The 12,706-nt window shown below is 36.5% G+C and overlaps 1 protein-coding gene across 1 annotated transcript; it reads right to left on the bottom strand.

Moving 5' to 3' along the window:
• Nucleotides 1-258: 258 nt before the first annotated feature.
• Nucleotides 259-4,768, bottom strand: LOC149184965 (bidirectional sugar transporter SWEET1-like). Its single transcript, XM_089415495.1, has 7 exons — nucleotides 4,684-4,768; nucleotides 4,159-4,195; nucleotides 3,578-3,797; nucleotides 3,345-3,500; nucleotides 3,026-3,030; nucleotides 1,193-1,283; nucleotides 259-579 (listed from the first exon to the last, which is right to left on the bottom strand). Exons 1-7 carry the CDS (start codon nucleotides 4,766-4,768, stop codon nucleotides 259-261), a joined length of 915 nt encoding a protein of 304 aa, XP_089271621.1.
• Nucleotides 4,769-12,706: the final 7,938 nt, after the last annotated feature.

Here is a 12,706-nt window from a genome sequence, read left to right as displayed (position 1 = left end):
CCTTATCAAGGTCCCAAGGTCTTCCAAGCCCCATAAATTAGGAAGACCGCGAAATCTCTCAAGCCATATTTACAAATTAAGCACACAGTACGGCCATAGATCCACGCATATTCTCTTTTCAGAAATTATGCGTTCCATATATCCACACATATTCTCTGTTCAGGAATTATGCACGCATCAGGTTATTGTAGCTTTAAGGGCAGCAGCTCAAATGCACGGCCATACACTAAAGTGGGCATAGAGATATGATACATGGACCTAGCGTGTTCCCTCAGCTGAGGATTTGGTGCTACGGATTTCATTTGCTTGTTCATGACTTGTTTGCCCATAAGATCCAGTTTCCATTGCGTCCATGTGATCTGCCAATGCCTTTTCTTTCTCCTGTACAGGAGAAGACGATATCGAAACGCTGTGCTCCGGAGTCGATGTCTGTGATGTCTTAATGTTCTTCTTCGGAGACGGTGTCTCAGTACTGTTCTTCTTCGGAGACAAAGTTTCAGTGTTCTTCTTCCAGTCGTTGTAGATAGCGTATAGAACCAGTTGCACTGCTCCCAGCGCACATCCAACTCCATTTGCTGCCTGTGCATGCATAATTTCGTTAAAATTTGACCGAATATAAATTTTATCATCTTTGCCTGTCTTATAGTTGAACCATAGTAGTTGAACCATAGTAGTTGGTTTGAAAGATCCACAAAAGTAAATAAATAATATCAATAATCTGAAAACTAATTTCAAAAACAAAATAAATTTTATATAACAAAATAAATTATATATATATGAGACTTGATGTTACAGTTATTCCATAAAATTCTATTAATTGAACTAAACCTCTGGTCCAACAGTTCTATTAATGCAACTTCAGTTTTATAAATATAACTTGGGGACTTTAGGATGCATATCTAAAGATTGCAAAGATTGCAGGTCAGGAAATATGGTAGAATAGCTTTAAAGTTTTTTGAAGTCTTCAGGTTGCATATGTAAAGATTTCAGGTCAGGGATTACGAAAGAATAGCTTTAAGGATGGTGTGATCAACTGTATTTATTCCCTAGTTATGATTTTATAGAATAGAATTTTATGTGGAGAACCTCTAGAGATTAAGGATGATAGAAAGAAGATTTTTTTTTATCTCAAAAACGTTTCAACTTATACTGTAGTCATTTTTAATGATGCTCATGATGTTTCGTGTCTTACAATAACGAATACAAACCAGGACGTGCCGCACAGGAAGACAAAAAGAGACAGGAAAAACGGCATATACTTTACACTCTTCGTCTTAACCACCGTGAAACCACTTTTTAGGTAAATTTCAATATAAAATAATTTCATCTTTGCAACTATCCATTTTCAAAATTGCCTGCTACATAAATGTATGACTATATATCGAATGCTAAGCTGAAAAGTTCATAATTTCCTTAAAAGCTAAAATAACATCATTGCTTGGAAAAGCAATGGCAAGATAGATACTTCATATCGAATATTACATTATAGCAAATAACTTACATTAGTGCAAGCCAAAGAATAAACAGTGACACAGATAACAAATAACCTCGGTAAAGAGATTGGACTCTATTATGTATATTTAGTCAAGTTTTTCGGAGGCAGAGAACTTCCCTAGTAAACCATTATTTTTCTTTAAATAAAAATTTTGAATCAAAGCTTAATCTGCATGGCATATAGTCAAAGAAAGCTGGAGAAAAGACCTCCTCCGTTATCTATCAAATATTCTAGTGCATACAATGGACATAACACTCAGCCCAATATATGATTGAACAATTAAAGAATAAAAAGTATCTAAATAAGAAAAAACAAAACAATATTGACATTTCCCAGTGAATATAAGGAAGCCGAGGCCATGCCTTTGTTTTTCAGTTAGTCATTGTAGTATCCCTGCAGAATGTCAACTCTGGGAAATGTGATAAGTTTTCGACAGAGATGGCTTCATAAATAGTGAAGTGAAAATTTTGATAATTAATTTATTTATAATAGTTTTTTAAATTTTTATTAATAATAATTAGCATAATTATATGAGTAAATGTGGTTAATATATGTTTATTGATATATAAAAAGTGTAAAATTAGAGTTTATCAATTATATTTATTATATTTATTAATTTCATTGTGCTATGTGATTATCTATATGTATGGGAGGATTAGTAGGTCATATTAGCTATTCCTAATTATATTAAAGTATGGCTAAAAAAGGTTCATTATGGTCAATCTAGAGTTGATTATGGATGAACATAGTTGTGTACAACTAACTATAATTCACTATGATAGATTATGATTGACTATGGTTAACCAGGTTGCTCATGGTTGACCGTAGTTAAATATATTAAATAGTTAATCGATGTTGACCATGGGAGAAAATAGTTTGGCCAATTTGACCATGGTTAACTATACTTTTTAATTGTAAATTAAGATTGTCCATATTAACAATGAATAACCATAATTGATCGTAGTAACTTTAATTAAAGTGTTTAACCATTTTAATCATGGTTAACCAAAACTTCTCATATTAAATATAAGCTGACCATAATTTTAATAAATAATAATTAAGAAGTAACTACAAATAATGTATTATTATATACCATTTAAAATAATATAATAATTATTTATAATATATATATATGTATAGATATATTTTTTTATATTAAAATTTATACAAAATTATTAACTTTATAATTTTAAATTTAAAAGTAATAATAATAATATAAAAATATCTATATAACTAGATATTTTTCTTAATACTATAATTTAATTTTATGCAATGTAATGTAGGTTAGAATATAAGTTGATAGATGTTCAATGAAGTTAATTAATAATGTGAAAGTTAACCATCCAAAACCCTTTAGGTCAAAATCACAACTTAAATGTTAAATGCTGAAACTTATTTAAATGTAATGCAATGCATTTCCGATATAACTTTCCAAATCGATATTAATGTATCCAAATATTACTCTACATACAACGTAAACTGAATCTTCACATGCGTAACTAGATATTACTTCTACCTCTAATTTAATATAATCTCTTATGCTTTTCATCGTACTTGAACGTTGAAAGTAATTAATGCACCGAAGAGAAGAGGACAAATCGATAGTCATGGAATATCGTACTTAATGAGGGAATAAGCTCTCACTTTTTAAGCGATGAGAGGATTGGTCGTTCTAAGTCCTGATACATCCCCGTTTCATGGTGACTTAGAATTTGATAGAATGGATGTATTTTTAGTGAAATTGAATTACGTACCACCATTGTAACAATGTAATCATCTCCCATAAATGCTCGAGATAATTTATAAAGCTTTTCGGATTTTCCTAAATAAGAAGTTGAAAGATTTTTACCATTATTGACAGAGGAGCGGCGTACATGCTGATGGAGAAGATGGCGGCAGCGAAGCCGCAAAAATATTTTCTTACATGTCCGTGCATGGCCAAGAGCGATACCAAGACGACCAGTGTGAAAAAACTAAGCTCCAATACCAGAAGACAAAAATTTTTCTCCTGTCTTTATCCATCACCATTCAAATGGGGATCACCATACTCGAACTAATTTATGAATCAGTAGCAAAACTTACCCAATATTTCTTGTCGTCAATATAGAAGAGGAAGATGATCACGTAGCAGATTTCCAGAACGGCCCCAGTTCCATTAACCGTGGTCAGCAGAATGTTATTAGGTGATATAAAGGGCAGGCCGTACCATGCAGCAAGCAAGCAATTCATAAGTGCGGTAACATAAGGAAATCCAGAGAAGTCTTCCGTGGATTTCCTCCTAACAATCTTCCAGATCGTAATTCTGTAGTATCACTCAGAACATAAACCAGCAACAATTATATGAGCATTAAAAAACATGAGAGAGTGTATATTTCACAAATTTTCAAATGAAATTGTGTAGCATTAAAAAACATGAGAGTGTATATTTGACAGTTATATATAGAAATTTTCAGATGAAATTGTGTAGAGGATTTTTAATCCTATATAATCAGTGACCTGAAAATTGAATTGATGGGTAAAGTCCATTAAAATCCTATACACACTTTCATCGAAAAACATTCTCTCAATTGAAAAACTTTCTCACTTTCTCATTAAACATAGGATGGCTTTCTCATTAAACATAGGATGGCTTTTTCATTAAACATGGGTTGGGTAAAACTCACATGGGGACTAAGACGAGTATCAGGGCACTGATATTGCCTGTCACGAAAGAACAAATTTAACATTAAGAAACCTGCAACAAACTTCAGGCAACTAAGAAATTAAAGTGGAGAGAGAAAGTATGCACACCGAAGATCCCGAAAGTGAAATGTGCAACAAACATTTTCCTATCTTCGCTGCGGTCGGCCAAGTTCTGCGTCTATATAAATGATTAGATATCGTATTGAATTTGCTAAACCATAGATTAGGGGAGGAGGAATCAGATCAGCCCATTGGCAGTAATGAAGCTTCAGGAATAATTTTCCGTAGGTACCCAAATGTACGGAAACCTAATCGGGTCAGGGGATCAGCACCGTTGAATCGTGAATTCTTGCGGTGGGTTCTCTAGGAGCAGTGCATCGTCTAGGTATATGCAGGATCCAAAGTTTAAATGTGTGGTCGCTGTTTCATGAGTCATCAATTATGCTGAACAACTAGCATTGCCTTCGGTGTGCTGGGTGTAATTAATGGGGATTGGCATTACTTACCCGGCTTTTCGTCGGACGATTTGACAGCTATGTATCGTTGTGGCATTATTAGAGGGGAGTTATTTTCATTTTGCTCTCTTGGCATTGCGTTTATAAAATTCCGAGAGAGTGGCATTATTAGAGGGGAGTTATTTTCATTTTGCTCTCTTGGCATTGCGTTTATAAAATTCCGAGAGAGAGTAACGGGAAGGTAGTATGCTAGAATGTGAACGAATAGAGGTTAATTTTGCGTTCATAAAATTCCGAGAGAGAGAAAAGGGAAGGTAGTATGCTATATTGTAAACTAATAGAGGAGGTTAATTTTGGTTCAAACCAAACTCATTTTGAAATTAAAAAGGACTGAATCTTCCGAAAATGGAGAATTCTGATTTAAGTTTCGTTTCAATTTTAATGGATAAGAATATTTTTGAAATCAAGTAATTTTTTTTGTGCGGGTGTAAATCGATTAAAATTTCAGATTTTAAGTTTCATTCCAATTTAAATGGATAAGAATATTTTAAAAATCAATTAAAAAAAAATTAGAATCTACGAGTATATGTACTGATTATGATGGTGAAATTAGGCGAAGTTTCTATAGTTTATATGTTGGTTATTGCTGGTTTATATGTTCGTTATATGTTGATTATATGATGAATATTGTCTATGGATATTGACATGTTTGATAAATATATGAACGGTTGATGAATGAATGGACTAACAAATGTTATTACACCTATTATGAGATGGCATTAAACTTTCTTGGTGAATCTCAGATAAGTTTCAAACCCCAATGTTTAGATATGCATTAATGACCTGTAGATTACATGTTTTCCATATGTTTAACAAAATGTATGTCATGGTTACATTTGGTTAGGTCAATTTCTTGTCTAATTTTTGTGTAAAAGGCTTTGTATTTGTGTCATTTATTGTTCTGGAAAGTCTCATCAAGTTATCGACACTGGTTTGGAGACTAGTATTGAAAAAGTGGCTTAGAGTTTGCAGTTGCATGCACAAAACTGGGAAAATAAGGTTGTAGTTGCTACCTTGCAAGATTAAGCATGCAGCTAATATGAGTCGATATACATATGATGTTATGTCATACTAATATGGACTGACTTTTGCAGAAGTGATAGCCTTGTTGGATATGTGTTATATTCTTTCCATGAATATCCCCATGTGCGAAGTGGGGGGTTAGAGGGGGCCTAGAAGCTCTCCTTGTTGGGGGGTTTTAGGCGGTGGTAGCCCCCATCTATCTCCAGGTAGTGCCCCGAGAATTTTTTTGGGACCCTATATTAGGTAGGCAGACCTACCTATGGTTTTGTGCATGGGTTTCACACATGGTTATGGACATGATGGTTTTCTTCCCATGGTATTTGTTGTAAATAATACTGAGAGGGGGGGGGTGAATCAGTATTATTTGATCAATAAAACTTTTTCATTTCTATACTTAGATACATATATGCTACTTCATTCAAGGGAACCCGCGTGTATACGCGGCTGTGTCTAAAGCAACTAGCGTATATCCAAAATACTTGTGATTCAGTTAATCCATTAAATGTTGATCTTTAGTTAGTGCATCAGAACTTCATTAACCATATGAACAGTAAGCAGGTGCAGTAAAAACAGAATAGATCATCACACACAAGAAGCACACATGAACACCATGATATAAGGTGGAAACCCAATGTGGGTGAAAACCACCTGCTGCAATTCGTTTCTATCTTCCTTTATTAAGAAACTTCTTTTACAATGTACTGGTGCAGTTCTTTACCAGCACGCAGGCTACAACCTGCAGAAGGCTACAACCTTCTCTCGTTCTCCAGACTCTTCAGGAAGGGAGCTCCAACCCCCTTTGCTCTTGTACTAGCTAAGATACTAGTACGTAGGCGCCAGCCTACAATCTTCTCTCCTCCAAGTACTACGTTTCATAAATTTTCAGACTGGATACTCCTGAAGCACAACACATAATCTGAAAGGCCACGTTTCATCCAATTTTCATACTGGACCCATAACTATCATTGAAGCTCAAAACAATCACTACTAACATCATCAATCTCTGAATCACTGAAACACTGAAACCTTGTCAACAACACAGTCACGAGCAGACACAGAACTCTGCAAAATCAATTAGACCCAACTACAACTTCAACATCAAACTTCAAAATGTATACGCTACTACGATGAATCAAACCCGCGTACATACGCGCTTTTTCCAAGGTCAACCCGCATACAGATCTCAAAAAACTTTGCAGCTGTATCAGACATCAGTCATACTTATAACATTTATAGAACATTACATGCGTCAGCATGTAGATCTAGAATAAGCATAATCATCCATATAAAGATAGTTCATTTCAAACCATTTGATCCCGATCTCTCCTTAGATCTTGTTCTCCATCAACCGGTGAGATCCCTCCTTAGCTCAGATCAAGCAATGTATCATCAACCCATAACCTGCATACTGGATCTCATACTTCATCAGATATTCAAGACTTTTCAAATGCCCTTGCCTAATGATCTTCTTCTCCTTTTATAGTCTTAGGCCTTGCCAATACCACGATCCAAAACCATAATAAGTCAATACCAAGAGCCCAATACTTGGGATCAACACACTTGTCGAGATACCATGGTCCGAAACCATAGGTTCAAATACCGAGGACTAACTACCACGGACCAAAAGTAAGCTTTCTGACATGTACGCGCTTTTCCGTGCATGAAACTATGTGTATACCCTACTTGGTATATAGCAAACCTGCGTATACGCGACTTGGTATATAGTGAACCTGCTTGTATACCCTACTTGGTATATAGCGAACCTGCGTATACGCGACTTGGTATATAGTGAACCTGCGTGTATACCCTACTTGGTATATAATGAACCTGCGTATATATATTTTCTCTTCATACTTGTAGTCTTATCCTTCTGCACTATGATTTGTCATCAGTGTGATTTGCCATCAAGGACAACACTTGTCTCATAATGCCAACAATCTCCCCCTTTGGACTTGATGGCAAAGCTAACTTGTCACACTTAGAACTTGATCTTCTTATTCCTTTGAGCTGTCCTGCATCCCATGCATTTAGTCACATCTGTAGATTGATCTAGTTATATGTAAGTGAGTTGTTCTTCTATGAGAGGGTTTCCATCAAGTACAACACATGCATCATAATGCCAACAATCTCCCCCTTTGGACTTGATGGCAACAACACCAAATCACTCTCCCCCTTTGACATCAAGGGTAAAGAGTGGACCAACATATTCTCTTTCCTTGATAAAAATTCTGCTATCCATACTCCCCCTGAGTACCTGCTAAAATCTCCAAATGTGCTCCCCCTTTGTATATGCCAAAGTGTACCAATATGTCCATGCTCCCCCTAAGTACATGCCAAGTCTCTGTACTGCTAAAGTGTGCTGTTCATGCTCTTCCTGACTGAAGGCAAGATCTGCAAAAAGATGTTCTTCAAGAAGAACCATGACTTATACATCATAAGAGACCTTCCTATCACCAAAAGACTCAATACATACATCCATTTCCCAACCACGTGGGGATATACTAGAATTGACTCATCCACCCAACCAAGTGGGGATACATCAAAAGTTTACACATGATAAAGCAAGAGCATTACATTTTCATCCCAAGCATAGTGGGGAAACCAATATAGGCCGTTACATGACCTTGACATCATTAAAGAGATATCACAAAAGAGATATATGACCGAAATATCTAGAGCAAGACTTTATGAAAGTAACCAATAACTGACATCGCCAGCATCTGTCGATTTAGATCAGCAACCAAGAGATCCTTCTACCTTTGTTTCACCTGAAACCAACAACAACCGTGAACTAGAACCAAAAGCTTCTAAGATAATGCCAACAATGCATCATTGGAAGATTATCTGCTCCCCCTGAACCTGTGCCAGATGGTCTCTGTCAGACCCATATCAGACCAACATCTGTCCCTGCTGATTTCCTTCAAAACTCCATATACGCGTCTGCATCCACATAAACAAGCGTATATATGCGGATAGGCCTTATGAAACTCGCGTACAACCATTTCCATATCAGCAACCTGTAAATGTCCTGCAACAAGGTATGTCTGAACATAGATGTCAACTCCTCCTTTTAAACATCATCATGAAATCATTCACATTATATGTGAAACCACCATAGCCATTACATCAACGTCAAGATCTACATGATCCAAGTATCATTACTTGGGAACATCTGCATCAATCAACATATGTAAGTATCAACCTATCATCATATAGATAAGAACTCATCACCATGTCTCCAACGAAACAACTTTGAGTAGTCATCCATGTATCAGCACTATGTATCTTGAGCTCAAGCTCATTTGACAAAACTTATTGATATCATCAACAGCAACAATCCTTATCCACAAGAGTGCCTGCATCATAACTGTATGCATATGATGACAGCAGCATATGAGTGACTCATCATCAAGTGAGGAAGATGTGTATTCAAGCTTTGTACTTCTCCTTATCCTTATGAAGATCACCATGTAAGCACCATATATGCATCATCAAAGAATCAACCATAAATCTGATCTGAACATCAACTATGTATCCCCAAGAATCATATGAGATTTTATCATGGAAAACTCATATCATTTAGCCATATAAGCATCATCACCAAGGACTATTAACCATAATGCCAACAATGAATTATTAAAGGCATATGCTCCCCCTCAACCTGTGCCATCTGTTAGATCTGATCATGCATATATCAACAATAAGCATCAAGACATCATCAAGTCAGGATCAAAACGCTTCTAGACATCTTACAAGTATCAAAACATTTCCACACATCCTCAGCAAACTGTAACTATTAATTAGTAGAGCAGATAATAGACTGAATCATATCAGGTCCTTTTTCTGAGCCTGTCCCCACTGTTTTTCCTCAGATTGACATATACGTGACTTTGCAGTGTCTAACTCGCGTATATACGCGACTTCCCTTTATGGAACTTGCGTATGAGATTCAGGATACTGAAGTTTTACACTTTCAGCTCCCTCTGAGTCTGTTATGTCTGTGATGTGCTGTATCTGAGTACATTGTGTTGTGCCACATCTTTCTGACTGTACTTCCTTCTTCTTCCATATCTTCAAGTGTGATGATGTTTTCTCCTTTTGGTGTGATGTCCGTCCTTTGTTCCTGCATTCCTTTGCTATATGTCCAAGCTTGTTACATGCATAACATCTTACATGTTTCATATTTCTCCTGTAGCAATCAACAGCTTTGTGACCAAACACATTGCAAGCAAAGCAATATCCATTAAAGTACCTTGAATGTGATGATCTTTCTACATGATGGTCTTGAACCCTTCTTCTTCCACATCTAGCTGCAACATGTCCAAGATTATGACATACATAACATTCAACATTATTCATAGGAGGAGTAAAGGATTTTCTTTGAGGAGTCTCTTTCCTTGATTGTTGATGGGGTTGACCTTTCATCTCCTTGTTGATCATTTTAGATTTCTCTTTAGAGTTCCTTGCCTCACCTTGTGAACTAGATTCGCCTTCAACAGATTCATGAAAACCAAGACCAGTCTTGATAGCAGGAGACCTTTGACTACTAAGAATATCATCCAAGGCTTTAGTACTATCTTGAAATCTCAACAGTTTATCCTTTTCTTCTAATTTACCTTTCAAGATATTTACCTCAACTTGAAGTTGTTCCTCCTTTTCTAGACATTGCTTCTTCATGTCTTCTTCAGCTTTCCTTCCTTCTTCCAACTGATGCCTTAGTTTGAGAATCTCCTTTTCTTATTCTTCATTTAGATCCTGCTGCATTTGACGAATTCTGAAGGCACATTCCAATTGAGATTTTAAGCTGATATCTTCGTTTACCTGTTTTTCAATAGCTTGGAGTAGATCTTTATTCTGCTTCTTTGATTCTTCAAGATCTTCCTTTAGCGAGCGGATCGTGGCTTCAAGACTTTCATAGTAACTGGATCTATCTCTGAGTTTCTTGATGGTTGTGCTTCTTTCATTGACTTCATCTCTTAATGATGTCACATCAGCCTGCAACTTTTGACATTGATTTTCCTTGTCCTTGAGTAACTTTCTTGCCTTGTTTCCTTCCTCTGATTGAGCTTTTAGTTTGGTAACTTCTTCTTTGAAAGCACATTCCCTTTTGTTCAATAGATCTTGTTGATCTTTAATTTTGTCTGTAAGCCTTCTAAATACTGCCTCTATTTGATACTTTTCTTGCTCACCCATAAAAGCAAATTCAGTTGCTTCACTATCACTTTCATCTTTTCCAAATGGATAGATAGCTGGAACATCAGAGGATAGCAAATTCATACCTGATAGTTCATCTTCATTCTGAAATGATTCTGAATCTGAAGAGCTTCTTATACCTAATCCCCAATCGATTCTCCCACTGTCATAGTTCTTCTGAGATGTCTTCTTCTTCTTAGGTGCTTTCTTCTTAAGCTTCTTTCCCATAGTTCCACGGATCTCCTTCAAGCGATCAAGCTTCTACCAAAGGACCTGCTCTGATACCAATTGTTGTAAATAATACTGAGAGGGGGGGTGAATCAGTATTATTTGATCAATAAAACTTTTTCATTTCTATACTTAGATACATATATGCTACTTCATTCAAGGGAACCCGCGTGTATACGCGGCTGTGTCTAAAGCAACTAGCGTACATCCAAAATACTTGTGATTCAGTTAATCCATTAAATGTTGATCTTTAGTTAGTGCATCAGAACTTCATTCACCATATGAACAGTAAGCAGGTGCAGTAAAAATAGAACAGATCATCACACACAAGAAGCACACATGAACACCATGATATAAGGTGGAAACCCAATGTGGGTGAAAACCACCTGCTGCAATTCGTTTCTATCTTCCTTTATTAAGAAACTTCTTTTACAATGTACTAGTGCAGTCCTTTACCAACACACAGGCTACAACCTGCAGAAGGCTACAACATTCTCTTGTTCTCCATACTCTTCAGGAAGGGAGCTCCAACCCCCTTTGCTCTTGTACTAGCTAAGATACTAGTACGTAGGTGCCGGCCTACAATCTTCTCTCCTCCAGGTACCACGTTTCATAAATTTTCAGACTGGATACTCCTGAAGCACAACACATAATCTGAAAGGCCACGTTTCATCCAATTTTCATACTGGACCCATAACTATCATTGAACCTCAAAAAAATCACTACTAACATCATCAATCTCTGAATCACTGAAACACTGAAACCTTGTCAACAACACAGTCACCAGAACACAGAGCAGACACAGAACTCTGCAAAATCAATTAGACCCAACTGCAACTTCAACATCAAACTTCAAAATGTATATGCTACTACGATGAATCAAACCCACGTACATACGCGCTTTTTCCAAGGTCAACCCGCGTACAGATCTCAAAAAACTTTGCAGCTGTATCAGACATTAGTCATACTTATAACATTTATAGAACATTACATGCGTCAGTATGTAGATCTAGAATAAGCATAATCATCCATATAAAGATAGTTCATTTCAAACCATTTGATCCTGATCTCTCCTTAGATCTTGTTCTCCATCAACCGGTGAGATCCCTCCTTAGCTCAGATCAAGCAATGTATCATCAACCCATAACCTGCATATTGGATCTCATACTTCATCAGATATTCAATACTTTTCGGATGCCCTTGCCTAATGATCTTCTTCTCCTTTTATAGTCTTAGGCCTTTCCAATACCACAGTCCAAAACCATAATAAGTCAATACCAAGAGCCCAATACTTGGGATCAACACACTTGTCGAGATACCATGGTCCGAAACCATAGGTTCAAATACCGAGGACTAACTACCATGGACCAAAAGTAAGATTTCCGACATGTACGCGCTTTTCCGTGCATGAAACTGTGTGTATACCCTACTTGGTATATAGCAAACCTGCGTATACACGACTTGGTATATAGTGAACCTTCTTGTATACCCTACTTGGTATATAGCGAACCTGCGTATACGCGACTTGGTATATAGTGAACCTGCGTGTATACCCTACTTGGTATATAGT

This window comes from Pinus tabuliformis, chromosome 3_2 (assembly GCF_031772625.1).
Source record: "Pinus tabuliformis cultivar Carrire ecotype Pingquan chromosome 3_2, CPIR1, whole genome shotgun sequence".
Taxonomy (NCBI): domain Eukaryota; kingdom Viridiplantae; phylum Streptophyta; class Pinopsida; order Pinales; family Pinaceae; genus Pinus; species Pinus tabuliformis.
The sequence above is the reverse complement of the archived record's forward strand: the minus strand, read 5'-3'. Positions and strand labels throughout refer to the sequence as shown.

What these genes read in the sequence shown, in the direction of transcription:
- LOC149184965 (XM_089415495.1), bottom strand. Translation starts at nt 4,768, where the DNA reads ATGCCAAGAGAGCAAAATGAAAATAACTCCCCTCTAATAATGCCACAA. An exon ending in ATACTCGTCTTAGTCCCCAT is followed by an intron (nt 3,798 to 4,158) that starts GTGAGTTTTACC and finishes GTGATACTACAG; the next exon opens with AATTACGATCTGGAAGATTG. An exon ending in TTGACGACAAGAAATATTGG is followed by an intron (nt 3,501 to 3,577) that starts GTAAGTTTTGCT and finishes TAAAGACAGGAG; the next exon opens with AAAAATTTTTGTCTTCTGGT.